Genomic DNA, 26,220 nt, shown 5'->3' on the forward strand with positions numbered 1-26,220 from the left:
TCTCCAGTGGGGAGATGCAACAATGAATCTGGCTACTTTGGACCCAGAGAATGAAGGCCACTGGGGAAGAGAGCAGAGTTGACCCACCAGCTGGATCGCTGGATGACCTCCTGAAGCAGTCACCCAGAGCCCCAGAGAAACAATTAAGCCACCCTTATTTTGGGTCTCTGTTAAAGCACTTCCACCCCTACCCTAACCAATGCAAATAGAACCCTTCTTTTCAAAAGTGTATCATTTGGGTATATTTTATACTCCCTTCTGTTGCCTTTGAAACATTGTTTCTGTGTTCTTGTTTAGTGGTTGCTTTGCAGAGGGTGGGATCAACCCTCCATCCAAAATGGGTTTGGATGTTGCATTGATGATATGGCACACATCAGGAGGATGGGACAAGATTCATCACTCACAGCATGGGATTTTCTGGCGAGAATAAAGCAGGTGCAAGTTGGTCCAAGTGTCAATAGCGAGGCAGTTTGGTTGGTTTTAGATTTTTTGGGGCCAGAAGGCAGAGCCAGGTGAGAATGCCTACCTGCTGGGGCTGGCTAGCCCAGGTGTGGGGCACAAAGGAGAGGGGAGGGTGGGGCCTGAGAGCTGTTAGTGTTCAAACATCCAAAGTAGAGTTTTCCTCTTTATCACAATCCTGAAATAATATCTTTAAAAAGAACCTGATAACCAGATGGAAGAATCATCTTCAAATAAGAAATGGTTAAACTTACTTCTCTACCTTGGTCATGAGAGCATTAATATTCCAAACACAAAGACAATGTGTAAATCCATTTCTTGCTGCCACTGTTCCAGGTTCTGAAAGCTGTCATCTACCTACGGATTAAGAAATGATGGAGACAGGGAAAGGCACTGAGGCCCATTACAACGGTAAATTTTCTTATGATGTGTAAATGAATTTTAATCTGGCCCAGAGATGCTAGAAGAAAAGAAAAAGAAATAAACTTTCAATGACAAACATTCAGTGAACAAAGCTGCTTTTCAAACTAGCCAAAACTAAAGTAATATGCCGTTAGCAGAAGACTAGTCACACCTTTGTATAACTGTGTTCCTTTCAAAAGAGGCAAGTTATTAAATGTATATTTAAAAGTGTTTAATTCTAATAGCCTTTAAAAAACTTACTAGGTAACTTACAAATGAAAAAAATCTTTTGTCAGACCACATGTCACCATACTTATAAAGGATTAGAACAATTATGCAAATAAATTCTAGAAATAGCTCTGGGTATCCCATAATTCCTCAAGATAGATATGCAAATTAAGCTGATCATGCCTGTGGGTTAAAGAATTACACACTGTACAGTTACCCTCTTGCATGTCACTCTGCAGAATGAATACCTGTGACAGAGGTTCTTTCCTGTCTCCTCTCCATCTTCCTCTTCTACCAAGCAGATTGTCATGCAAATTGGTCAATACTCAGGGAAGTATATGGGGAAAATGTATGTGGGAATAAAAGGGAAAGAAAGAAATGCTAAATGAAAAAGACAAGGAAAAGTTTCATCTTGTGGATTTTAAATTTCATGATCTCTAGAGAATATTTTAATAAGGTATGTATTCAGTCAGCATTGAAACTTTAATAATATTTCAAAGCCTTTTGAAATTACAGCACATCTGTATCTTCGAGAAAATGAAACCATTTATTGCACTGCCCAGGTTCCAACACAGATTCTAACTAAAAGGCAATGTGTGCTGCTCAGATATCACATCTTGGCGCAAAATAAGACTTCCATCCTAGAAAGCAATGCAGACTGGCATAATTCAGGTAATATAAATGTATCAGAGAAATTTTTAAATATGCACTTTTCCAACAGTTTACGTGTTCTCTACCTAGAGAAGGCTGGCCACTTAGAAACTTAATTTATAAATGACTAAATTATTCCTCCTAGAAGCCAAGCAATAATAGCTTTAATTTACCTGTCTCCTTAATGTTACGGAGAAATAAGAGTATTGCGTTTACGCCTTGACATTGCAATTTAAAACATTTTGTGTGTTTTCTCTGTGTAATTTGAAGTGACTTCAAGACTTCAGGCTTTCAGATATAAATTTCAACCTGTTTATTTTTCTTCAATGCCTGCAACCAGGAGACAGAGTGGGTTGAGTACCTACTCAAGCTTTTCCTCCTCTTTTCCCTTGACTAAGAGCACAAAATACCGTTTTTTGTAATGTAAACTGCTACTCCCCCTTCCATTGGGAGGGGGGTACAGTGTTCTTGAGGGCTGCCTGTTTGATTTTGATTCAGTTCTGGCATATTTCTAATCAATAGCGTCTTTGCTGGCTCTCCTTGCAACAAGATTTTATGTAACAAACTTCCTCCATTCAAATGACCACAGTCCTTACTGGCACTCGAACTTTCGGATAGAATCGGAACAGAAAACTTTGAAGAGAGAATTATGTGGTTTTATTTCACTTAGAGGAATTTATTTTAAAAATGGACTCCAGAGTGAGGAGAACACAGGCGTCAGAAAGAAATGTAAGAACCTAGGAGGAGGGAGAATATGGAACGTGGACAATTTTTGTTCCGGTCTTCTGGTTTCTCCTGTTTCCTCAGTTGGGTAACCAGAGATAGAATGCCTAGGGCCCTTTGCAGACAATTGTTATCCCCAAGCTCTTTATCTAGATCCCTCTTTTGGCATCTGTCATGTTCTGCCTTGATTTATGCTTTGGGGCACATTTGCCAAGTTGCTCTGATTAGCTTGCTAACTCATTAGCAAGAGAACTGGACCTTGCTAATCCCTGTGTCCCCATGCACTGCCCAGCACAGACACTGGCTTCTTCTTAGCTTACAATACTATCGATTACATGGATTCATTCAGGTGGTCTTCTGGATTCCCGTAACTAGATTTATGATATCAAAAAGCTTAAAGATACACTGATCAAAACAGTTTTATAAAGTGCATTTAAACAGAACTAGCCTAGTAATAGATACCTTGCTAATCTTGTAAATTTATTTCAATCTAAGAAGTCAAATCAAGTCTATCTTACTATATTTCCAGAGCTGGGTTCATTTAACAGTTAACAGCAGGCTGAATGATCTGATAGTTGGAAAAAGTGAATTAAATAAGTCTAAGTTTTTAAAAATTTGTGAATACATGTCAGGATATTAAGCATACCTGTCAAAGGAGTGGAGGAGATGGAGCAGTTTTAAGTGTTGGAGCAGTTAATTGTTGAATATTAGTGCCTGAAGCAATAGTAGTTTTTATTTCAAGACCAGAAGTCTAGAGATATGAAGCTGCTTTTTTGGTTAAGCTGCTCAGCAAGGTTAAAACAGATGCCTACTCTTTATCTTTCTGGTCTGCTATCGTCACTGTGTTGACAGTATCTCTTCTCATGGTTGGAAGATGGCTGCTGTGGCTCCACGCATCACCAAAACCATCCCAAAAGGAAAGAAGAGACAGGACAAGAGCATTCTCTTCGTGGGCTGGGTTAGACCCCAAAAATCTTGTTCAAGTTGGAGAAAAAGCATAAGGAAGCCCTTGGACTCAGATCAAATTTGCTTTTAGCTCCGTGTACTCCAGAAGCAGCTAATAAACAGTGCAGAGGATGTTGATATCAGTCTAGAAGATGGGTGGGTGGAGACAGTTTTCCATTACTTCCTTTGCCCCTCACAGAGGGGGTCCTGAAGTTCAGTGGTCTTGGCAGGTCACACAGAGTGACACATCTGCCTGGTGAATGGAGAACAGTATTTGAGGTCCACTAGATTTTATAACCCCAGCCGCCTCAGTGCTCAGACAACTTAAAATGCAGTAAGACAATGAGTCTGCTACTTAGAGGGCCATGGCACTCGGACCTAATGACTGAGTTTGGAGCCTTGAAATTTTGCAGGGCCTGCACGGGACATTCTCTCCCTCTCGGTAGAGGCTAGGCCACCCTTTATGTCTAGGAGTTCACCTCTTATGTCTGATAGCTTAACAGCAGTTGAGTTGGAGAAAGAGGGAGTGAGGACTTTGGACACAAGGAGCAACACACACAAAGGCATGTTGGTGTGACACTGTCTGATATGTTCAGGGCACTGCAAATGACTTGGAGTGGCTGGAGTACAGGTCCTTAGAAGGGAATGGGAGAAGGTGAGACTGGAGAGGAAGCAGGAGCCAAAGGCATGCATGAAGCCCAGGAGTGCAGACTTCATGGAGGTGAATACAATGTACTGTGAGAGCACAGAGGAGGGGCAACTGGACCAAGAAGGGCTTCCAGAAGTCTTGGATCCAGGTCCAGCACAGATCCGATGTTCAACTAGGACCCAGGGCTACAGTTGTACAGGTTAGTTAAGCCCATGCCATCCTATTGCTAAGCATTGTGAAGCTTTCCAGGGAGAGCTTATACAAAGGTAATCAGAGAAGGGAGAGATGGAAATACGATGGGAGGATGAGGCCAGGGTGATGGAGGGGCCAGACCATGAAGGGCCTTCTGTGGCAGGCAAAGAAGCTTGCACTCGATCCAGTGGGCCTTGGAAAGACAGTGAAGGGTAGACCCAATCCCACCAACTCAACGACCCACTTGCAAAACTGAACTCTGGCTCAGCCCTAGGACCCAGGACCCTCTTACCTCTTAGGGGACAGGGTATTTGAGAATGTAAATGGCTGATGGTGAGACCAAAGACTTGGTGGAAATAATTGTCATGTTTTATTTATTTTACTTTTGGTGAGGAAGATTGTCGCTGATATAACATCTGTGCCCATCATCCTCTATTTTGTATGTGGGACACCACCAGAGCATGGCTAGATGAGCAGTGTGTATGTCTGCACCGGGATCCACACCTGCAAACCCCGGGCCGCCAAAGCAGAGCACGTGAACTTAACCACTATGCCACTGGGCCGGCTCCTGTGTTTTATTTATTTTACAAAGATAAAGGAAGGAAAAGAAGAAAGGAAAGGGAGGGAGAGAGGGAGGAAGGAAAGGAAGAAAAGAAAAAAGAAAGGGAAAGAGGAGAAAAGGGAAAGTAGAAACCAATATGGCAAAACTGACAAGATCTGGTGAGGCTGAATGATGGGCAGAGATTATGATGTATCACTATGGTTATTGATGTGCTATATGCTTCCTCACTTTGCTGGAGATGGTTCATTTTTTTAAAGATGAACAGACACTTCACTTGGAAATGTAAATAGATATCGTCTTTCTTCAAAGCTATTTATCAAAAGACCTAAAAATGCTCATGTTTGACCCAATAATTCCATGCTGGGACATGCAGACAAAGATTTATATACAAGAAATCTGTTTTCATTGCTTCAAGGACAGTGACAACTCTCCCCTGGAGGGCAGGGGGAGGTGTGCTAAATTAACTCCCCAAGCAAAGAAAATGAGCTATTTTAAGGGAAGTCTTCCCCAAATACACTGTATATACTGTACCTGTCCTGGTACAACGAGTAGAATATTCTGAAACACAACTAACCTTTTCCTGATGACTTTTTATTAACACAATTAACAATCAAAGTACATGCTAACAGATTCATTGATCCAAAAGGCTGTGGAGGTGTGAGGGGCTTTTTGCCCCTACATGGCTTGTTTCTCCGCCTCTCTTGGTTCTTCCTCCTTTTTCCTTTACAGTTGGCTGTCATTTCTCATTACTGCTCACTTGAACTCTCATTAGAAATCACCTATCAGAATAAAACAAAAACAAACCCAAACCAGACAACCCAGTTTGTACACAAGGTGTGTAAAGTAAACCACATCTGAATGGAGGCCTGGAGGTATGCCTCCAACCGTCTGGGGAACTTGTTCAAAATGCTCTTTCCTCCGTCCCACCTCAGTCCCTCCTAATATGAATCTCTGGACCCTGCAAGCACTTAAAGTCATTCTTATAAATGTAAACATTTGAGAATCACTGGCTTACGGATTCTCCTATGAAAAAACATCCATGAACTCAAGGCCATATAGAGCCAAAGGGTTGTCTCTGTGCAGTCGAGCTGCTGCCTAAGGCTGGAGTTATTCAGGAGTCGGCCGTGATGGCTGGGGTCCTGTGTCAGGCCAGGTGCTAAATAGTCTGAATATCACATGGGCTTAGTGACTTCTATTTTTTGAACTTGCATCACTTGGGTGGGTGGGGGATTCGGTGAAGAGAGGTTTACTTCCTGGTCCTCTCTTGTCTTTAGGTTAGCTGAGATTTCTGATGAGGGGCCCTTGGATAATCTCATGACCTGGAGAGAAATAGGGTAATAATTACTCATATTTTCCAAATATGAGACTGTCTGCCCAGACTCATTGACTTCTACAGACAAAATAAAACAATGCAGACCACTTACCAGAGATAAATTAAACTGGCCACATCCTCTTATTATGACTTACCATAATAAGACTGAACTTAGTGGACTGAACATTCAATAGTTTATATTATGCTCAACTAAAATAAGCTTCAATAAATTTACTGCACCCATTTTTAAGTATTATTTTTATCAAAATGATTACTTTGTTCACATTTTTTGGGTATGTTCATAAAAAACAGTTTTAAAGCAGTATACATGTCTACTGCTTTTTCCCTTTAAGGAGAAGATTTGCAGATTTTTATCTTCCATTTTAAGTTAACAAGCCTCTGAATGTCTTAGATATGCTGATGGTCAACCAAACTAAACAGCATGCACCAAAGGCTAATAGAACATGAGTACCACACCTAGATGCGTATTAACTCTAGTCACAGCCTCAAACAACAGCAGCAACAAAAAACCACTCCAGAATGAAAATACTGGTATATTTGTATAATGCAAAGAGAAATACAGATATAAATCCTCAAAACGGAAGGTACGTTAATAAAAATGTAGCATTATAAGCAAAAAATATACAGTACTTGCAGAATTTAGTTGTTCAATTTAAGGTTACGCGTCTAACAAAGATTATTCGAAATTATAGTTCTCATTATTAATTTTTAATAACCGTCAGTAGAACAGCACAGCTTAACCTAGCAAACATTTTAAGGAAATGCTTTATCTCCTAGAAGTAGAGTATCATTATATTCCATTCATTTATACCATGAACAAGAGAAGAACAATTTTCAAAGTGGAAATCAGTTTCATAAAACAGAATAAAACCGGGCTCCTCAAAAAGCACAAGCTGCTTCCATAAAATTATTTTAATTTTTATTGGCAAAAAATACCTAAAGTTTTGATTTAGCACTCTGCTTCTCGGAACCCTCCCTGTCCAGGAACCACAATCAGCACTTACAAAAACATGCAATACCGTACTTTCTCCACACCGTTACGAACCAAAACACTTCACTCTTTTGAAAGTCACAATTTTACAGAAATGTTTCCACGCAAGATTGGTATAATACAGAGAGCAGCTGTCGCTGACGTGTATTTTCTAGCGGTATAAAGTAACGTGGGAAACACATCTTGTTACTCGTTACTGCTTAAGAAACGACTGCCTTGCTTCTCGCTCCCATTTCTGCTCTTCAAATTCGGGATCGACCCTGAACAAAGTTCTCAACACTTTCAAGAACCAGAGCAGCCCAAGTGAGCCCACGGCTGGCAATCCAAAGGGAACTGAAGACAATCTTGCCCCCAGTCCCCTGCTTCCAACAGAAGACCCTCAAGAAATCGAACTTGTTAAGTCCCCTAGGTTCCTCTCCTTCACTGCACAATGTAATGCCACTTGAGGTTGTCAAAAATAGCTTCTGTAGAAAACTGGCCATGGTCTTTAGGAAACGTTGCATGAAGAAAATTAGTTTAGCCTTTATTTAAAAAAAAAAAAAAAGAAAGAAAAGAAAAGAAAAAAGAAGAACACACGGAGTAAAAGACGTCAGTACCAGTACAAAGACGCCAGGGCCTATTGTCAGGATGAAAATACATTCAGGAGACCAATGCGGGGAGGAGGGGTGGGGCTGGAACACGGAAACCCACCCCTTCCCGCAAAAAAGGAGTCTGTACCATCCAAGGGTTTATCCTTTTGGAGAGTCATTTTGAAGGCAGCTTAAAAAATTTAAAAGGGGGCAGAAGGGGAGAAACGACGTCACCGTCCAAGCCAATGGGAAAGGCCGGGTTGGGGCGCACATGGTGGGAGAGCCCTTCATAGCCCGATGCCTTTCAAGTCGCAGGGGAGGGGGGCCTGGCTGGTCTGGGGGCTCTGGCAGCAGGGGAACTGGGCCCGGAAGGAGTCCCTCAGCTCCCTGTTGAAGAGGAAGCACACGACAGGGTTGATGCCGGCCTGCGCGAAGGTCAGCCACACGGAGGCCGTCAGGTAGGCCTGGGGGACCGCGCCGGGCCGCACCAGGACCCGCAGGTAACTGGCCACGACGTAGGGCCCCCAGAGCAGCAGGAAGAGCAGCGTGACGGCGTAGAACATCTTGCACAGCCTCTTCTCCGTCTTGAACTCCTCGAGCACGAGGAGGCGGCGCGCGCCGCGGCCGGGCCCCGCCGGCCGGATGCCCACGAGCGCGGGCGGCGTGGGCCCGCGGCCGAAGCCCGCCGTCCAGTTGGCGGCCGCCTGGCCGGTGGCGCCGGGGCCGTGGAAGGTCCAGTCGTGGCTGACGGCGGGCACGAGGCGCGCGGGCCGCATCTTGCGGCGGTCGTGGATGAAGAAGAGCAGGCGGAGGTAGACGAGGTGCGTGGCGCCCACCACCACGGCCAGCAGCAGCAGGAAGCCCAGCGCCCCCGGGGCGCCGTCGGGCCGCTGCTCCAGGGCGCACGGCGCGTCCTCGTCGTCGCCGCCGCCGCCGCCGTCCAGCACGGGCGGGAAGGCCGCGGCCAGCGCCAGCGCCCAGGCGGCGCACACCAGCATGGCGGCGCACGGCCAGCCGGCCAGGCGCTCGGCGTAGAAGCGGTGGTGCGCGATGGCCAGGTAGCGGGTGACGCCCACGCCGAGCAGCAGGAAGGCGGCGTGGAAGCAGAAGAGCGCGGCCAGGAAGGCGAGCAGCTTGCAGCCGAGCGCGCCCGGCGGCGCCCCCGTGGCGGCCGCCGCGCGCCGCGCCGCCAGCATGACGGCCGGGAGGCAGGCGAGCGCGCGCAGCCCGTCGGCCAGGCACAGGTCGAGCAGCAGGTAGTACGGGGCGCGGTGCAGGCTGCGCTCCCGCACGATGAGCAGCGCGAACAGCACGTTGCCCGCCAGGCTCACGCACAACAGCAGGCTGAGCGTGGCCAGCTTGAGGCCCAGCGCGGCCGCCTCGCCGCCGCCGCCGCCCGGCTCGCTCGCGTTCGCCATCGCGGCCTCCCAGGGCCGTGCGCGCCGCTCCCGGGCCGCTCCCGGCCTCGCCGCTCCGCAAGCCGCCCGGCCGGGTTCCGGCGCCGCGCGGGCCCTGGGCGAGCTCCCGGGCCGCCGGCGCTCAGCCCGCGCCCGGCTGACCCCTCCTCGGCTCCCCGCGCCGCCGCCGCGCCGCCGCCATCTCAGGAATGATGCGCGCAGGAGGCGACGGCCACTCCCTGCGCCGCGGGCGCCGCGGGCTTCACTGCGGACAGGGCCGCGCCGCTGCCCGCAGCCCCCCGCATCCTCCTCCTTCTGCTCCGCCGCCGCTGCCGCCGCGCCTCCTGGCTCTGCCCCCCGCCGGGCCCGCCGCCGCCGCCGCTGCCGCCGCCGCCGCCGCCGCGGAGCCCCCTCCCCTCCGCCGGAGCGCGCAGCGTGGTCGCGGCCGCCAGCTCCGCCGAGGCCGCCCGCGCCGCCCGGGCCCGGCCGGGCTGGGGGCGCCGCCGCGGCAGCTGCGGGGCCGGGAGGGAGGCAGGGCCCAGGACGCAAGGTGGCGACAAGTCGCGTTTGGCCCCAGGTAACGGGGGTCCGGCGGCGGCGTCCGGCGCCCGCCCTCGGGTCACGGTGGCCGTGCGCGGGCGGGAGGATGCTTGGGATGGCAGGGTCGGGAGGCCTCCGGGGGGACAGGAATATCTGGGGTGAGCCTTCTGCCCGCAAGCTAGTAATAGTTAACAGTGGTAATCACCATCCTCCTCATCATGGAATCGCTAATGTTCAGGGAGCGCTGATGGGGGTGGCAGTCTTCTGGGGAGCTTTACAAGTATTAGCTCCCTCTCAACGGTCACAATAACTACGAAGTTGGTCCTGTTCTCAACCCCACTTGTACCTGAGGAAGCAGAGGCTTGGAGGTCAAGGGAGTTGAGAGCCGGTAAGTGGCGGGGCTGGCGTTGGAATTTCACTGGGTCTGATTTCCAGGGCTGGACTCACAGCGACTCTGGCCACCCCAAAGTCCCAGTGAAGACATATGTCAGGGACAAGAAATTCAGCCTTCTCTTCAGTGACTTGGAAGATGAACCCCATGACCCCTTCCTCGCAGGGTGTCTATTTTCTGGGTAAGCCTGAAAGGGCAGCCCATGTTCTGGTCCTCAGACACACCGAATTCTCTCGAGGCTTTGCACGTGCTGTTCTCTCTGCCTGGTCCAGCCCCACAGAGGGCTCCCCATCCTTTGGGCCATCCTTTTGACCTGTCATTCTTACTCTGTATCACTGCCCATTCATTTCCTTCTAGCACTTATAATTTACCATTACATATTTTTATTTCTTTTTAAAATCCTGTCCTTCCAACTAGTCTCTACGCTCCGTGAGGGCGAGGGACCATGTCTGTTTTTTGCACCACTGTATCTGAAATGCCTAGCATAGCAAAGCCAGATTTAGGGACTCTGTTGTTTCTCAGGTACACTAATTTTTTTGTTTTTAATGCAGAACCTTATTATTGCCTACCTACTACGTGCATGGCAGGCACTCTGAGGGGCATTTCCAGCATAGCACGGGATCATACAAGGCCTTGATGGTTAGGGTGAGGAGTCTGAACTTTAGTCTGTAGGCAGGAGCCTCTGAAGGTTTTTGAGGAGAGTGACATGATTTGAGCTGTGCTTTGGGAAGATGATTTTGGCAGTAGTGTTTAAGAGAACTGACTGAGCATAGCCTGGAAATCTAGTCCAGAGCCTCAGACTTTAACATGCACAGAAATCTCTGGAGACCCAGTTAAAATGCAGATTCTGATTCAGTAGGTCTGACATGGAGCCAAAGATTCTGTGTTTCTAACAAGTTCCCAGGTGATGCTAATGCTGCTGGTCCACAGACTACACTTTGAGTAGCAAGGACCTTGAAGACAGTTTGGACATTTTGCACAAATCTAAGTGATGGCCAATGATGACCAGACTTAGGACCTCCAGGTGGCCAGGGGCAAGTGGCTGACCAGGCAGATGTGCAAATATTTGTTGATAAAAAAGAGAAATACATTTTGGGGGATATTTTGGTTAGGTATTGCATTTTGATAATTATAGCTAAAAAATGTACATGAGTTTATTTTCCTCATGAAACAAGAAGTCTGGAGGTCAGTGGTTGCCATCATTGGATTACTGGCTCAAGGACTGAGTCTCTGAAAACCTTTTAGCACTTGCCTTGTGATCAGTAGGCTGCTGACACCCCAGTCATTGCTTCTGCATTCCAAGCAGAAAGAAGAAAAGAAGGAAAGAGCAAAAGTGTTCCTGCCATCTGAGTAGCCCTCCTCTGAAGAGATTTTTAGAAGTCCTATGTTATTAAAAAAAAAAATCTTACACGTCACTGGCTACCACTATCAGGAAGGGAGGTTGGGAAATGGTTTCTTTATTTTTTAGCCATAGAGAATGAGATCCACCTTGATGTGGACATTAGCACTTGGGCTGCCTCTGTTCCTTGTAACCTACACAAAGACACCAACTCTGGTTCCTGTATGATAATATTAACGGCAATCTCCGTTTACGGAGCAGTTGCCGTGTGCCACGCACTGTGCTGAATACTTGATGCGTGTTCTTTCCTTTAATCATTATGTGGCTCTGTGTGGTGGTTCCTGTTACAGTCTTCATTTTGCAGATGAAGTAGAGAGATTACCGGATTTGTTCCGGCTTTCACCACAAGTAAATGTGGGAGCTGGGATCGCAAGGCAGAAAGTCTGACTGTAAAGCCCACACTCATAACTACTATACATATTGCCTCTTAATCATAACTGCCGAGAAAGGTATTGAGTTTATAAAAATAAAAAATCAAAAAACTGCTGATGTTCATGTTCACAAAATTATAGCCCCTTCAGAGAGAGAAGGATTTTTCAAAACCATCTAATCTAACACTTTTCTAAACAGACTCATTCGTGACTGAGTGGGACCTAGAATCCTGGTTTTCTCCCTCCTAGGTCAGTACCCTTCCCACTTAGTTGAAATGAAATAACATTATTTGTTCTAATGAACACATGGCATTGGACAAGTCACTTAACCTCTTGGAATCGCAAATGTTCCCTTTTACGAGATAGGACATTGGCCCAAATGATTTCTGAGTGTCCTCAGCTCTGAAGTTCAGCTTGTATATAAGAAAATGAAAGTTAGATGGTTATATAATCATCCCAAATGGGGAGAGATTTATTCCTCAGAAAAAGACAAAAGAAGAGACATTAGTCCCGTATAATTTACATTTCTCTGTGTTTTCTACTTCTCTCTATGGCTCACTATGCTTCTCTTTGGGATTTGAGTTGGTTTGGTCATTTGCCCAGGATCAAATAGCAGAAGCAGCAATATAAATTATATAAATCATGGCTCTCACAGCATTTATATGTCTGCTTCTTTCATTCTCAACATTTGTTCAGTAGATTAATACTTAAGGAAAAACTATTAACATTTCATTGCCAGAATCACCTTATTTTCCTTTTATTGTTTCTAGGAAGCTTCAGACAAGAATTTAAAATAGTTTCTTAGGCACCAAGTTATGTGTCTGCATCTCAAAGCAAAACAGCTCTGTGAGATTTTTCCCTATAAGAAAAATTTCCATTTTGCCTATAACCAAATTCTTCCTTTTTAAAATTTTTTATTATTTTTTTTTTGAGGAAGATTAGCCCTGAGCTAATATCCGCTGCCAATCCGCCTCTTTTTGCTGAGGAAGACTGGCCCTGAGCTAACATCGGTGCCCATCTTCCTCTACTTTATATGTGGGATGCCTGCCACAGCATTGCTTGCCAAGTGGTGCCATGTCTGCACCCGGGATCTGAACTGGCGAACCTGGGGCTGCCAAAGTGGAATGTGCGAACTTAACTGCTGCGCCACTGGGCTGGCCCCCAAATTCTTCCTTTTGCACATAGATAAGTTGGGATTTCCCCCCAAAATCAGTTCTATCCCTTCTGTGCTGTACATGTTGATGGTGTGAATGGTAATGGACATCTGGACTGTTGAGAGGAGCTAGTTGACATAGCTTGACAGATACAGTCAAGGTCAGAGGTGCTGTGGTCAGGGGAGTCAGTTTGGCTGATGTCTCCTCCCAACCTTGGACCCCTGGCCATTGAACACCAGGTTAGAAGAGGTTGGTTTGACATTACCCTATCCCAGCTCTTAGAAAATGTGAACCAGAGTCTGTGTCCAGTGAACATTGGGTTATCAAAGGATAGCATGGAGTGACCTCTCCGTGGGAGGGAGTTATAACTTCAGGAATGAAAATGGACTTGGGGTTAGGTGTATCTCGGTTCATCTCCTAGTCCCAACAATTACTAGTATGCATCCTTAGCCAAGTCCCTTGCCTCCTCTGAACTTCAAAGTCATGTTGTGAGGAGGATTCCATTAAATGTAATCTATTTACAAAGAGTGTAGGACAAGGTGTGCACACAGGTAGTGTGTGATAAATGGTAACTATGGTTCTTCATGTTTGCCCTTACCGGGCTATAGATGCCTTGGCTAACCATGTCTTGATTGACTTTTATATTCCCCACCCCATCTTTGCCTAACCCTATACATAGTTGGTTCTCGGTATTTGTATAGCAGTTATGAATGTCAGTTTATGCAATTAGGGGTGCAAGAGATATAACCGCTTTCTAGAAAACTAATTCTGACTCCGAGTGGCCATTTTCCTTGCTGGTGGGAAACAAATGTAACTTTAGTGCTTCTTGGATTTCCTCATGGCCCTTTGCTTCTTCAGGATGTGATATAATCCCAGGGTGGTGCTCAGGTTGCATGGTACACAGACACTCAGGGTAGTGTTTGTGTGTGCATGTGGGGTATCCCATCTGATGTTTGGTCAGTTGTTGCCATGTTGTTCCTATCCTTGCAAGCCATTGTGGTTTAGTGATTCTTTGCTGCCTCATGCCAAACTTTGGGTTGAGAATCTGGGCTGAGGATGTACATGATGTACACACATCCACAGCCACTCCTTTCATCAGTATGTCTGGGAAACTGGGTGCAGATCCTCTCCTCTCAGTACCCTCTTCTCCTCTCTTCTGCCTTCATCTCTGGGGACTCTCTATCTACTCTGGCAGAGGGGAAAACCAGTTCTTCTTTGTTTCTCAGGACAATATAATTGGTCAGTCCCCCTGGGAATTTGTGGTCCCAGAATTTAGGTGTTTGGGAAAACAAAAGCCAGGAAGCTACCTTGCCATAAACCTCTCCTAGGCAAGGAAGCCTAGAGCCTGCGATAAGCTTGAATGTTGAGAGGGAAAGGGAAAAATAGAGGAAGAAAAATTATCAGTTCATATCTCAAAATATTGTTCTTAATGCATGTATTCCTTGAATGAATGACTGAATATGTGTATATGCATGGCCTGTTGTCACACTTCAGTGAAAACTGTTTAACCTGATTTTCTCCACATGCAAAGGAATGAAGTTGGATCCCTACCTCACACCGTGTACAAAAATCAACTCAAAATGGATCGTAGACCTAAAAGTAAGAGCTAAAACTATAAAACTCTTAGAAGAAAACATAGGAGTAAGTCTTCATGACTTTACATTAGACAATGGTTTCTTAGATATGACACCAAAAGGACAAGTAACGAAAGAAGTAGACAACCTAGATTTTATTAAAATTGCAAGCTTGTGCTTCAAAGAACACCTTCAAGAAAGTGAAAAGACAATCTTAGAGAATGGGAACAAATATTTTCAGATTGTATATCTGATGAGGGATTGTACCCAGGGTGTATAAAAAACTTATAACTCAACAATAAAAAGACAACCCAGTTTAAAAATGGGCAAATGTTTGAATAGACATCCCTCCCAAAAGACGTACAAATGGCCAGTAAACTCAAGGAAAGATGCTTGATTAACATCATTAGTCATTAGGAAAGTGCAAATCAAAACCATAGTGAGATACCTCTTCACACCTACTACTTATCAAAAAGACAGACACTAACAAACGATGTGGAGAAGCTGGAGCCCTCATGCAATGCTGGTGGGACTGTAAAATGGGGTGGCTGCTTTGGAAAATAGTTTGGCAGTTCCTCAAAAAGTTAAACGTAGAGTTACCTTATGACCCAGCAGTTTCACTCCTAGATGTATATTCAAGAGAAATGAAAACACCTCCACACAAAAATTTGCACACAGATGTTCATGGCAGCATTTTACATAATAGCCAAAAAGAAGAAACAATCCAAATGTCCATCAAGGGATGAATGAATAAAATGTGAGATAGCCATACACTGGAATATTATTCACTCATAAAAAGGAGTGAAGTGCTGATACATGCTACGACATGGATGAACCTTGAAAACAGTGTACTAAGTGAAAGAACTCAAACACAAAAGACCACATATTGTACAATTCCATTTATGTGAAATGCTCAGAATAGGCAAATCCATGGAGATAGGAAGTAGATTAGTAGCTGCCAGGGTCAGGGGAGTAGAGGGGATTGGAGAATGATTGCTAATGGGTACTCGGTTTGCTTTGCGGGTGGTGAAAATATTTTAAAATTAGTGGTGATTGTTGCACAACTCTGTGAATGTCCTAAGAAACTACAGAATTGTGGGGAAAAAACCATTTCATATTAAAGTCAGGTTACCTCTGTCACCTTTGGAAATATCTTTATTAAAAGGTGGCTAGGGGCCTGGAAAGTGACGTGAACTTCCTGTTTTTCCATTCTTAGTAAATGTAGGCCTTCAAGGTGTGACTTCTTGTGCCCTCCATTGGAGGTGGCCACAGAAATAAGTCATGCCTTGCCATATGGCCACGTGTTGCCCCTTTGGTCTGCTTCAGCATTTACGTGCTTTGATGCTGAAGTGAACTGGGGGGAGAGATTAAGAAATTCTTATTCAGTCAGTGCTTTCTATTGCAGTGTCTATCCACTAGAAAAGTACCATTTTTTTAGATCCAGTAGTACACTAAGGAGTTTTGCATACTTTAATTTATTCCTACAAAACTCTGTTCCCCCATTTTACAGATGAGGAACCTTGAGTCATAGTAATTAGAGCAGTTAATTACATACTCTGTGGCCACACAGCACGAAGTGGCAAAGCAAGGTTAAAATCTAGTCTGTCTGGCGCTGGCCTGGTGGACTAGTGGTGAAAGTTCCATGTTCTCCGTCCGCTTTGGTGGCCCGGGTTCACAGGTTTGAAAGCCAGGCATGGACCTATACCACTCGTTAGCCATGCTGTGGCAGGTGACCTACATACAAAATTGAGGAAGATTGGCACAGATGTTAGCTCAGGGCTAGTCTTCTTCAAGCAAAAAAAAGAGGAGGATTGGCAGTGGATGTTAGCTCAGGGTGAAGATTCTTCAGCCAAAAAAAAAAAATCTAGTCTTTCTACTCTGAAAGCCTGAGTTCTTAATACACACAGGGCTGTGTCAACTAATACATAATTGAGGGAAAACCTATCAATATAATACAAATATTAAACTGGGGATTGCATCACCTGTTACAGAATTAAGAAAAAACGTTATGCTGTAGGCAGTATTTTAATCACCTAAAAATGAATACTTCCAATATTGAAAAGAAACAAAAATCTACACTAAGATGTTATCACCATTTAAGATCTCATTTTTGAGGGGCTGGCCCCGTGGCCGAGTGGTTAAGTTTGCCTGCTCCGCTGCAGGCGGCCCAGTGTTTCGTTGGTTCGAATCCTGGGCATGGAAATGGCACTGCTCATCAAACCACGCTGAGGCAGTGTCCCACATGCCACAACTAGAAGGACCCACAACGAAGAATATACAACTATGTACCCGGGGGCTTTGGGGAGAAAAAGGAAAAAATAAAATCTTTAAAAATAAATAAATAATAAAATAAAATCTCATTTTTGATATTTCTGTGATAATTTTTGCCAAAGAGTTATAGCCATGGCTCCAAGTGAGAAAAAGCCTTCTATTGTGGGGCTCCTCTCTTTTCCATTATATTTAATAGCTATTTAATCTCCCTCTTGTGATTAAGTCATGTTGCGATCCTAAGTTTTACTTTTTAAAGGTTGAATGTAACCATCAGGACAAGGGGGCTACCATGAGTGCAGAAGATTATAGGATCAAACCTGTTCCTTAAATGTTCTCTTCTGTGTGTGGAATAATGGTGTGAATATTATATAGCAAAGCTGCTACTGCCATAATCCTCTCCTCTACCTCCCTCCTCTCTTATTTACTCAAAAGTCATGTAGTGCATTGACTGTTGTTACTTTCTATTCTAGAGAATTATGGAGACTATACTTTTTAAGATACAGATTTTTGGGGGGCACATCCTTATAAAATGCTCTAAGCTATGGAACTGAGGCCCACAAGACACATCTTTAGGGATGTACCTACTATTTCTTGATTTTCTATCTTGATTGTCTGTTGTCCAGTGACTTTCTTATAACAAAGAGTGGAAGTCGAACTCTTTAAAATACCCGCCCTCTATATACCTACATCCCACACACATATGAATTCTTCCTCTCCCCCAAAACCAAGCTTTGCATTGGGTTTTGATTTAGATAAGGCACAAACTCTTTCATTGGCCAGAATAATTGTCATTGTTGGGGAGAGTATCTGCAAAATTAACATGGAATCTTACCTTAGAGACATGGCAGACAGATTTTTATGGTGAACAAGTCTCATAAAAGGGACGACTTTGGCATATTTATCCTTAGCCTGCCATATGACCTCGAGGAGGTCCGATTTCAGTGTCACAGTCATTTTGGTTAAACAGCTACATTTCTCAAAACCCCTGTGCTGCCACCCTTCCACCACTTTCTAACAGGCACAGAACAGTTTCATGAGGACAAGTTAGAGTCTGCTTGGCATCAGTGAGGTGTGGGATTGTAAACTTCCACCCTGTAGTATGGTTCACAGCTGAGTCATAGATTATAACTACATTTTGTAAATTGTACAACTTTTGGTTTTCCTTAGAGCTAATGATTGTCTTTTTTTCCCCCGCTTAAAGCAGTATGTGCCTATAACTTACTTGACCCCAAACTTTCTGACAGAACCATACAGTTTCACTCAGTATAGACAAATTCATCATCCAATCAATTGGTTGTATTTTTGTCCTTGGAGACGTCTATCCTGGAACCTGCATCCTCTTTACTTCAAGCTGGTCTGCACAGCTGTTGCCCTGTCACTTCCCTTCAGCATCATGCTGGTTTCTTCATTCCCTTCCTGTATCAGAACTCTTGTTTCCTGGAATCCACGTCTTTCTCTTTCTTGTTTTGTTTCATTTCATTTTTAGGTGATGTGCATACATCAATAGCTTCCTGAGAAAGGTGATTTGGAGGTAAACGTTTTAAGATTTTAAATAGCTGAAAATGCCCTTATTTTACCTCCATACTTAATTGATAGTTTAGCTGGGAATAGAATTTCTACTAGGTCAGAAATAATGACTAATGATGTAGAACATCTTTTCATGTGCTTATTTGCCATGTTTTCTATGTTGATGAATCTGTTCACATTTTTGTCCATATTTTTTCATTAGGTCATTTATTTTTTATTGACTTTTGAGAGTTTTTTTATGTATTCTGGAAGGCAGATCTTTTTCAGATATATGATTTGCAAATGTGTTCTCCTAGTCTGTGGCTTGTCTTTTTAATCTTTTAATAGTGTGTTTTGAAGAACAGAAGATGTTAATTTTGAAGTCCAGCTTATCAATTTGGGTTATTTTATGAATCATGCTTTTGGTGTCCTATCTAAGAAATCCTTTCCTAAACCAGAGTCACAAAGATTTTTCTCCTGTGTTTTCTTCTAGGAGTTTTATTTGTTTCAGGTTTTACATCTAGTTTTATGTTCCATATTGTGTTAACTCTTGTAAATGGAATGAGGTGTGGATGGAAATTCTTTTTTTTTAATTTTTGCATATTGACCATGTGTCTTGAAATTTTGCTAAACTCACTTGTTAGTTCTAGTAGTGTTTTTGGTTAAATTCTGTCAGGTTTTCTATGTAGACGATCGTGTTGTCTGTGAATGAAGACAGTTTTACTTCTTTTCCAATCTAGATGTTTTTTGTTTCTTTTTCTTGCCTTATTACACTGCTAGAACCTCAAGTACAATGTTAAATAGAAGTGATGAAAGTGGACCTCATTGGTCTCTTCCCCTACATTACAGGGGAAACATTTGGTTTTTACCATTAAGTGTGATATTAGCTGTAGGCCTTTGTAGACCCCTGTAGATGAAGTAGTTCCCTTCTGCCCCTACTTTGCTGACAGTGTGTTTTTGTTTTTTCAATCAGGAATGAATGTTGGATTTTGGCAAATGCTTTTTCTGAATCTATTGAGATGATCACATGGATTTACTTTTTTAGTTTGTTAAATGATGAATTATAGCAGTTGACTTTCAGATGTTAAACCAACCTTGCATTCCTGATATAAACCCCACTTGGTTGTGATGTATTATCCTTTTTATATATTCTTGTATTGTACTTGCTAAAATTTTGTTTGGAATTTTTGCATATATATTCATGAGAGTTATTGATCTCTAGTTTTTTTTTTTATTATTATGCTAGTTTTGTCTGATTTTTGTTTGTGGGTGAGGCTGGCCTAATAGAATGAGTTGGGAAGTATTCTCTCCTTTACAATTTTTTTTGAAGAGTTTATGTAGAACTGGTATTATTTTTCCCTTAAATGTCGGGTAGAATTCACAAGTAAAGCCATTTGATGCTGGATTTTAATTTGTAGGAAGATTTTTAATTACATATTCAATTTCTTTTATGGATATATGGCTATTCCAGGTTGTTTCTTCTTGAGTAAACTTTGGTAGTTTGTGTCTTTTAAAGAATTTTTCTATCTCATCTATGTTATTAATTTCTTGTCACAAAGCTGTTAATAACATTCCTTTGTTATCTTTTACATATCTATAGAATATGTATTGACATCACCTATCTCATTCCTGATTTTGGTAATCTGTGTCTTCTCTATTTTTTCCTGAATAGTCTGGCTAAAAGTTTATCAATTTTTTGGATCTCAAAGAACCATATTTTGATTTTATTTGTTTTTTCTCTTTTATACTTCATTGGTTTCTTCTCTGACCATTATCATTTCCTTTCTTCTACTTAATCTCAGTCCAATTTGTGCTTTGTTTCTAGTTTCTTTCTTTTTTCCTCCCCAAAGCCCCAGTGCATGGTTGCATATCCTACTTGTAAGTCCTGCTAGTTCTTCTATGTGAGCCACTGCCACAGCATGGCAACTGACAGAACTCTTGTTCTGTTATGTGGCCCGTCTCTTTTCCATTATATTTAATAGCTGTTTAATCTCCCTCTAGTAGTTAAGTTTTTGGTGGATAGCATATTGTTGGATCCTGGGGTTTTTGGTTCTTGTCATTGTTGTTTGTTTGTTTAACCTGCTCTTCCTGGTGAAGGTAGAAGCTGAAGTTCCCCTCTTGGTCTTGCTGGCTTGGGTGGACATGGGGTCACAGTTTTTCCCATGGTGCTTGGCTAGCATAGAGCAGTTATTGCATAAAAGTTTTCTGTCTTGTAGGTTTCTCCTTTTCTTGTCCTTTGGCTAAAGAAAGAAGACTTTTCCTGGGCTTTTTTTTTTTTTTTTTTGACTCTGCTTGTTGGCATTTCCAGGTTGCCCAAGTATGGGATATATGAGGGAAAAAGAAAACCTAGGGAACTCACCACCATGTCATTCCTTGGGGCCCAAGATCCCCAGCAGGTGTGCCACCTTTCAGAGTCATCTTACATTTGTTTTGTATATAATGTTTTGGTTTTTCATTGTACTTAGTGGGAGGAATTAGGAAAAGCATGTCTATTCCATCTTTGTGGAAGCAGAATTCTTCTCTGTTGTTTCTGAAAAGATATTTCACTGGATATAGAACTCTAGGTTGACAGATATTTTTTCTTTCAGTGCTTTAAAGAAATTGCTCCAGTGTCTTCTTGCTTGTGTTATTTCCTATGAAAAATCTTCTCTAATTCTTATTTTTGTTTCTCTGTTCATAACATGTATTTTTTCTGGAATTGAGCAGTTTGATCATGCTCTGCCATGGTGTGATTTTCTTCATGTTTTTTGTGTTTGGAGTTCACTGAGATTCTTGGATCTAAGAGTTTATATCTCTTAAATTGTCCCTCTCCAAAAGCAGACGACTCAACCAAACTCATGGCGAACGCTAACCTGCTGTTACTTTGTAGTTGAACTCTGAGGTTTACCATGTCCCATATTGTTTAAAGTGCAATACATACACATACATACAGGCATTAATGTAGGCATACGTTAATAGGCTTACATATGCTTTGTACACCAGAGAAACAAGCACTTTTCCACAGTGCTCTGTTTTGAACGTTTTGGGGCATAATTTGAATACTTCCCCAAGTCCAAGGGTGACCTCATTTTTCATATGATCTAGAGATGCCTTCAAGGAGGTGAAGCTTGCCCTCAAGAGGAGAGTCTGCAAGTGTGAGAAGCACAGGCTTGGAACCCAACCAACTTGGGTTTGAACTCCGTATCTCTTACTGTGTAATTGTGGGAATGTTATTTAACCATTTTGAGCCTCCAGTGTATAAAATGGGGATCACAATCATACCTACCTCCTAAAGTTGATATGTGGAGTAGATGAGATAAGTAAATGTGTATCATAGTTAAACACTCATGAAATGGTAGTTGTTACTGCTGTTGGTATTTTTTTATTGATAGCCTTTATTTTTTAGAGCAGTTTTAGGTCACAGCAAAATTGAGGGGAAGGTACAGAGATTTTCCTTGTACACCCTGTCCCCACATATGCCCAGCCTCCCCCACTATCATAAAGCCCACATCAAAGTGATACATATGTTATAATTAGTGAACCTACATTGACACATCATTATCACCCAAAGTCCATAGTTTATATTAGAGTTCATTCTTGGTGTTATACATTCTATGGGTTTTGACAAATGTATAATGACGTGTATCTGCCATTCCAGTATCATACAGAATAGTTTCACTGCCCTAAAAATCCTCTTTGCTCTATTTATCTCTCTCCCTACCTCCTGACCTCTGGCAACCACTGATCCTTTTACTGTTTCCATAATTTTGCCTTTTCCAGAATGTTTTTGGTATAATGTTATGTGGCCTTTTCAGACTGGCTTCTTTCACTTAGTAATATGCATTTAAGGTTCCTCATGTCTTTTCATGGCTTGATAGTGCATTTCTTTTTATCATTAAACAATAGTCCATTGTCTGGACACAGTTTATTTATCCACTCACCTACTGAAGGACATTTTGGTTGCTTCCAAGTTTTGGCAACTATGAATAAAGCTGCTGTAAACATCCGTTTGCAGGTTTTTGTGTGAATATGTTTTCAGTTTCTTTGGGTTAATAACAAGGAACACAATTGCTGGATCCCATGGTAAGACTGTGTTTAGTTTTGACACACTTTGGTTTAGTGTTAGACAGCCAAACTGTCTTCCACAGTGCTTGTACCATTTTGCATTCCTACCAGCAAGGTATGACAGTCGCTCTTTCTATACATCCTCGCCAGCATTTGGTATTGTCAATGTTTTGGATTTTGGCTATTCTAATAGGTGTGTAGTGGTATCCCATTGTTGTTTTAATTTGCAATTCCTCCATGACATATGATGCAGAGCATCTTTGCATATGCTTATTTGCCATTTGTATATTTTCTTTGTTGAGGTGTCTGTTCAGGTCTTTTGCCCATTTTGAAATCAGGTTGTTCATTTTCTTAGTGTTGAGTTTTAAGAGCTCTTTGTATATTTTGGAGCTGTCAGCATTTTCATTTGAATTATTGTTATCTTAATTGCTTGAGCAAGGGCTTCATTGAGACCTCAGCATTCTAGGCTGCAAAACATGAAAAATCATTTTTCTATTGTTTTGGAGGGAGGTGGGAAATTATCTTCACCTGAAAAGACATAAAACATGTTCCTCTAGGATTACCTTGATCCAAAAAGAATTTCAGGCTGCCTCTTACGTACGACTTTGACTTCACAGGCCCTCCATGCTATAAATCTCTCCCCACAAAATTAGCTCATGCCATGTGTTTCTTAACAATTGCCTTATTAAGTAGTGAGAAAAGCCTGTTCAACATAGCATTGCATTTCTTCTGTGTCTTCCTTGGAAGTCTGTGGATGAACGAAGGATTCTGCTGTCATCAGCAGTGGTGACAATACACCTGTTAGCAAGTCACTCCAACTTCCAGAGAACTGTTCTGGCCTAGATCATTCTGTAAAAAATAGTCACTAATGCTATAGAAGAAAAATATGTCCCACTGTAGGTGAAGGAGGTGTTTTATTATCTGATTTCCATTCTCCCACCCCTTCACTATGCGTCAATAGATTTATATCATGGGATTCATTTTCATTTTATGTCTTTTTATTTACGCACCAATTCTTTTGCAAGTAATTTTAATTCTCCTTTTTATGAGAGTGAGGCTCTGTGTCTGTGTATTCCTATATAAAATTCCTATATAAAATAATTGTTTTTAATGCAGATTTGAAAGAAATATAATGGATTTCAGCTACAAAGATTTCTCCCTATTTAGAGGAGATGAACACCTAGTTAAATGAAGAGCGTCATTCCTCGTATAATTTGAATACATACTGTTTCCATGACAACTTGTACTTACCAGCTTGCCTGGTAAAAGAAGTGTTTGAATTCTTTCTTTGATAAAAGATTTGACCAAACACCGGGGTTCCAGTTTTTTAAATTCCAATAATTTAATTCAAGTTGGGGGCTATTTTTGCTTTTAACTTGGGCTGCTTTTGAGGAAGAAAAGCCTAAAGACCATTTTGGGGGTAACTTCACCTTCAAAATAAAAGGAGAGGATTCACAGGCCAAATGCTAATGAGCATAGGAAATGAAGATATTTTTGCAGATCGTGATCATTTCTGATATCTTCCAGTTAAATTGAATCAAGAGATGATGCAACAACTTATTAAGATGCTATTTGATTTGACAAAGAATGATTCAGTTATTCATTTCCATCTGGACATTATAATCATTAGGCTTGTTTCCTCACTGCTAATTTATATCTTGCCTTTATGGGTGGTTTGTGCCCTCTTACTGCTGAATTTCGATTCTTCTTTCAAGGAGTATGGTTTTATTAATGATTTTCCCTCAGAATGAAAGATAGGAAATTATTTGCATCATTAACTGTGCTTTTGCAAAATATGAAAAAGATGTTACCATATGTTATTGACAAGATTATGCTTCATATAATATAAAATATTTTAGTCCTTAAGACAAGAAAACATGACCCTTGGGCATTTTAGGAATGAGAGAGAATTAACTCAAAGTTAGGATAATTCGGAGTTTAGTTCTGAGGGATCTGGAATGTTTTGAAAGAACAAAAATGATTCTTAGCTATCTCCAAGATCATTGTCAATGATAGTAAATATTTGTAACACAAAACACATGCAGACTGATCTGTGGGGCACCATGTTTATCATAACCCCCACACACACACACACACCTTGGAGAGACCGCATTTTCTAACAGACTAGTGTGATCAATATGTGCATATCTTTCACTTCTCAGAAAAAGACAGCATCTTACCATAAAAACTAAGAAACTTCTAAAGAATTACCACATCATGCAACTTAACATCATATGCATATTATGTAACAAGTGAAAATCAACAGAAAAGGAGTAACAAGTTAACAGTATCTTTCCGTACTGGGAGAATGCCATTTCTGCTGATGGTAAAAGGAAAGAGATTAAGTAACTGCAGAGGTTTCGTTGGCCTAAAACGCTGTCTGAACGCATCTTCATGATTCCTATTGCAGCACTTTGCACAGTAGTTACGGTTCTGAAAATTTTATGCAATTACAGTATTTTTGGAAAACAAATAATGTGGCTTCATTTCAGAAATTGCTTTATTTTTCCTTTCCTAATTGCCCATCAATTGATAATAGCTTCTCAAATTTTAGTGTACGCAGCTCTCAGGAAGTAAATGGCTTATAAAATATTTCAGTATACATTTCAGTGAATATTTTAATCATAGAGGGATTCATTATCCAGATATTTACTGAAGACCCACTACATGAGCAAGCTTTACAATCGTCTGTGAGGGCTACACAGGTGAGCTCCCCACCCGCAAGGAGCTTAGGCATTAATAATAGGGCAGTAAGGTACAGGGGGTCATTTTGTAACATGGCACAGCACCTCCTAGTATTTTGCTAAGTTTATATTTTCTGTATCAGGATTTCTTACGCCGTAATATGATGTGATTATTTAAGCTTAAAAATAAAGCTTTGGAAATCACAGTGCCCTTCCTCAGAGTACTGGCCTGCAGAATGTTCCCCTAAATGATGTCTGAGCTGTAACTGAAAGCTCAAAACAAAAGCTTATCCCAAAAGCAGCTAGCTTCTTAGCTGCAAAGAAGTGACCAGCTTGCTGCTGACTTATCTTAATATGCAAGCAATTGTCAGCTTGTGGGGGCCTGCACGATGAATGCAGAAAGCCAAGTGGCAAAGGCCGTGCTCTGTGGACCTGCTCCTGGCTTGACCAACCATTCCCGTTTGTCAGGACTGAGGAGGGGTTTTCCTGGACTTCCAGGACTCAAGTCCCAGTAGTCTCACGCAACTGGGACAGCTGGTTGCTCTATACACTCCTCTAAATCTCCAAAGAGCACAAAGGAGAACACCCGTATTGAACCCGCGTAAAGCTGTGGGGTTATCCCAGCAGGAAGTGTAATAAGGAAACAACAGCTGACTCTTGTGTGGCACCTTATGGCTTGGGCATGGCCTCCCCTCCAGACAGCACTGTGACACTGCTATCATTAGCGCACTCGTTTTTAATTGATAAAAAAAGGAGACTCAACGAGGATAATTGATTTGTCCCCAAATCACACAGCTGTTAAGCGTGGGCTCAAACATACATTTTTGGATTTTCCTCTGATCACATTGCCTCTCTGCTGTCCATCTTTTCCTCTCCTTTAAAAACTGCCAAAAACCAAGTTGAAGCTTGCTGGCCTTCCTCTCCAGGTCCAGTTTTTAATCTCAGTGATGCTCACATCTCTGGCTGATTGATTGGCCTGGGGAGGCATTAATAACTACTCTTTTATAAGGAGCCAGTGATTTGCAGAATGTATTTATTGCAGGGTTGCACATGATGGAGGGGAACCTTGGTAATCTAAATGCCCGACAGTAGGAGTTGGTTATATGAATCATTGGCTCTCCGGTCAGTAAAATCCTGTGCAGTCACAACAAAGGTCCCTTAATCTGAATTCTTAGACTGGCCACA

General features: G+C 42.5%; 2 protein-coding genes across 2 annotated transcripts in view; one reads left to right on the top strand and one right to left on the bottom strand.

Moving 5' to 3' along the window:
* Positions 1-6,657: 6,657 nt before the first annotated feature.
* Positions 6,658-9,152, bottom strand: GPR27 (G protein-coupled receptor 27). The gene has a single exon (XM_014836114.3). It carries the CDS (start codon positions 9,120-9,122, stop codon positions 7,992-7,994), a length of 1,131 nt encoding a protein of 376 aa, XP_014691600.2. The 5' UTR covers positions 9,123-9,152; the 3' UTR covers positions 6,658-7,991.
* A 387-nt stretch (positions 9,153-9,539) lies between these two features.
* EIF4E3 (eukaryotic translation initiation factor 4E family member 3) overlaps positions 9,540-26,220 on the top strand; it is a 62,169-nt gene continuing 45,488 nt past the window's right edge. The window contains exon 1 of the mRNA XM_070492663.1: positions 9,540-9,678. The gene's annotated coding sequence lies outside the window, so the exon portion shown is untranslated. The remainder of the gene's footprint in view (positions 9,679-26,220) is intronic.

This window comes from Equus asinus, chromosome 21 (assembly GCF_041296235.1).
Source record: "Equus asinus isolate D_3611 breed Donkey chromosome 21, EquAss-T2T_v2, whole genome shotgun sequence".
Taxonomy (NCBI): domain Eukaryota; kingdom Metazoa; phylum Chordata; class Mammalia; order Perissodactyla; family Equidae; genus Equus; species Equus asinus.

Bases quoted from the DNA above. Each gene is read 5' to 3' on its own strand.
- GPR27 (XM_014836114.3), bottom strand. From the start codon at position 9,122: ATGGCGAACGCGAGCGAGCCGGGCGGCGGCGGCGGCGAGGCGGCCGCG.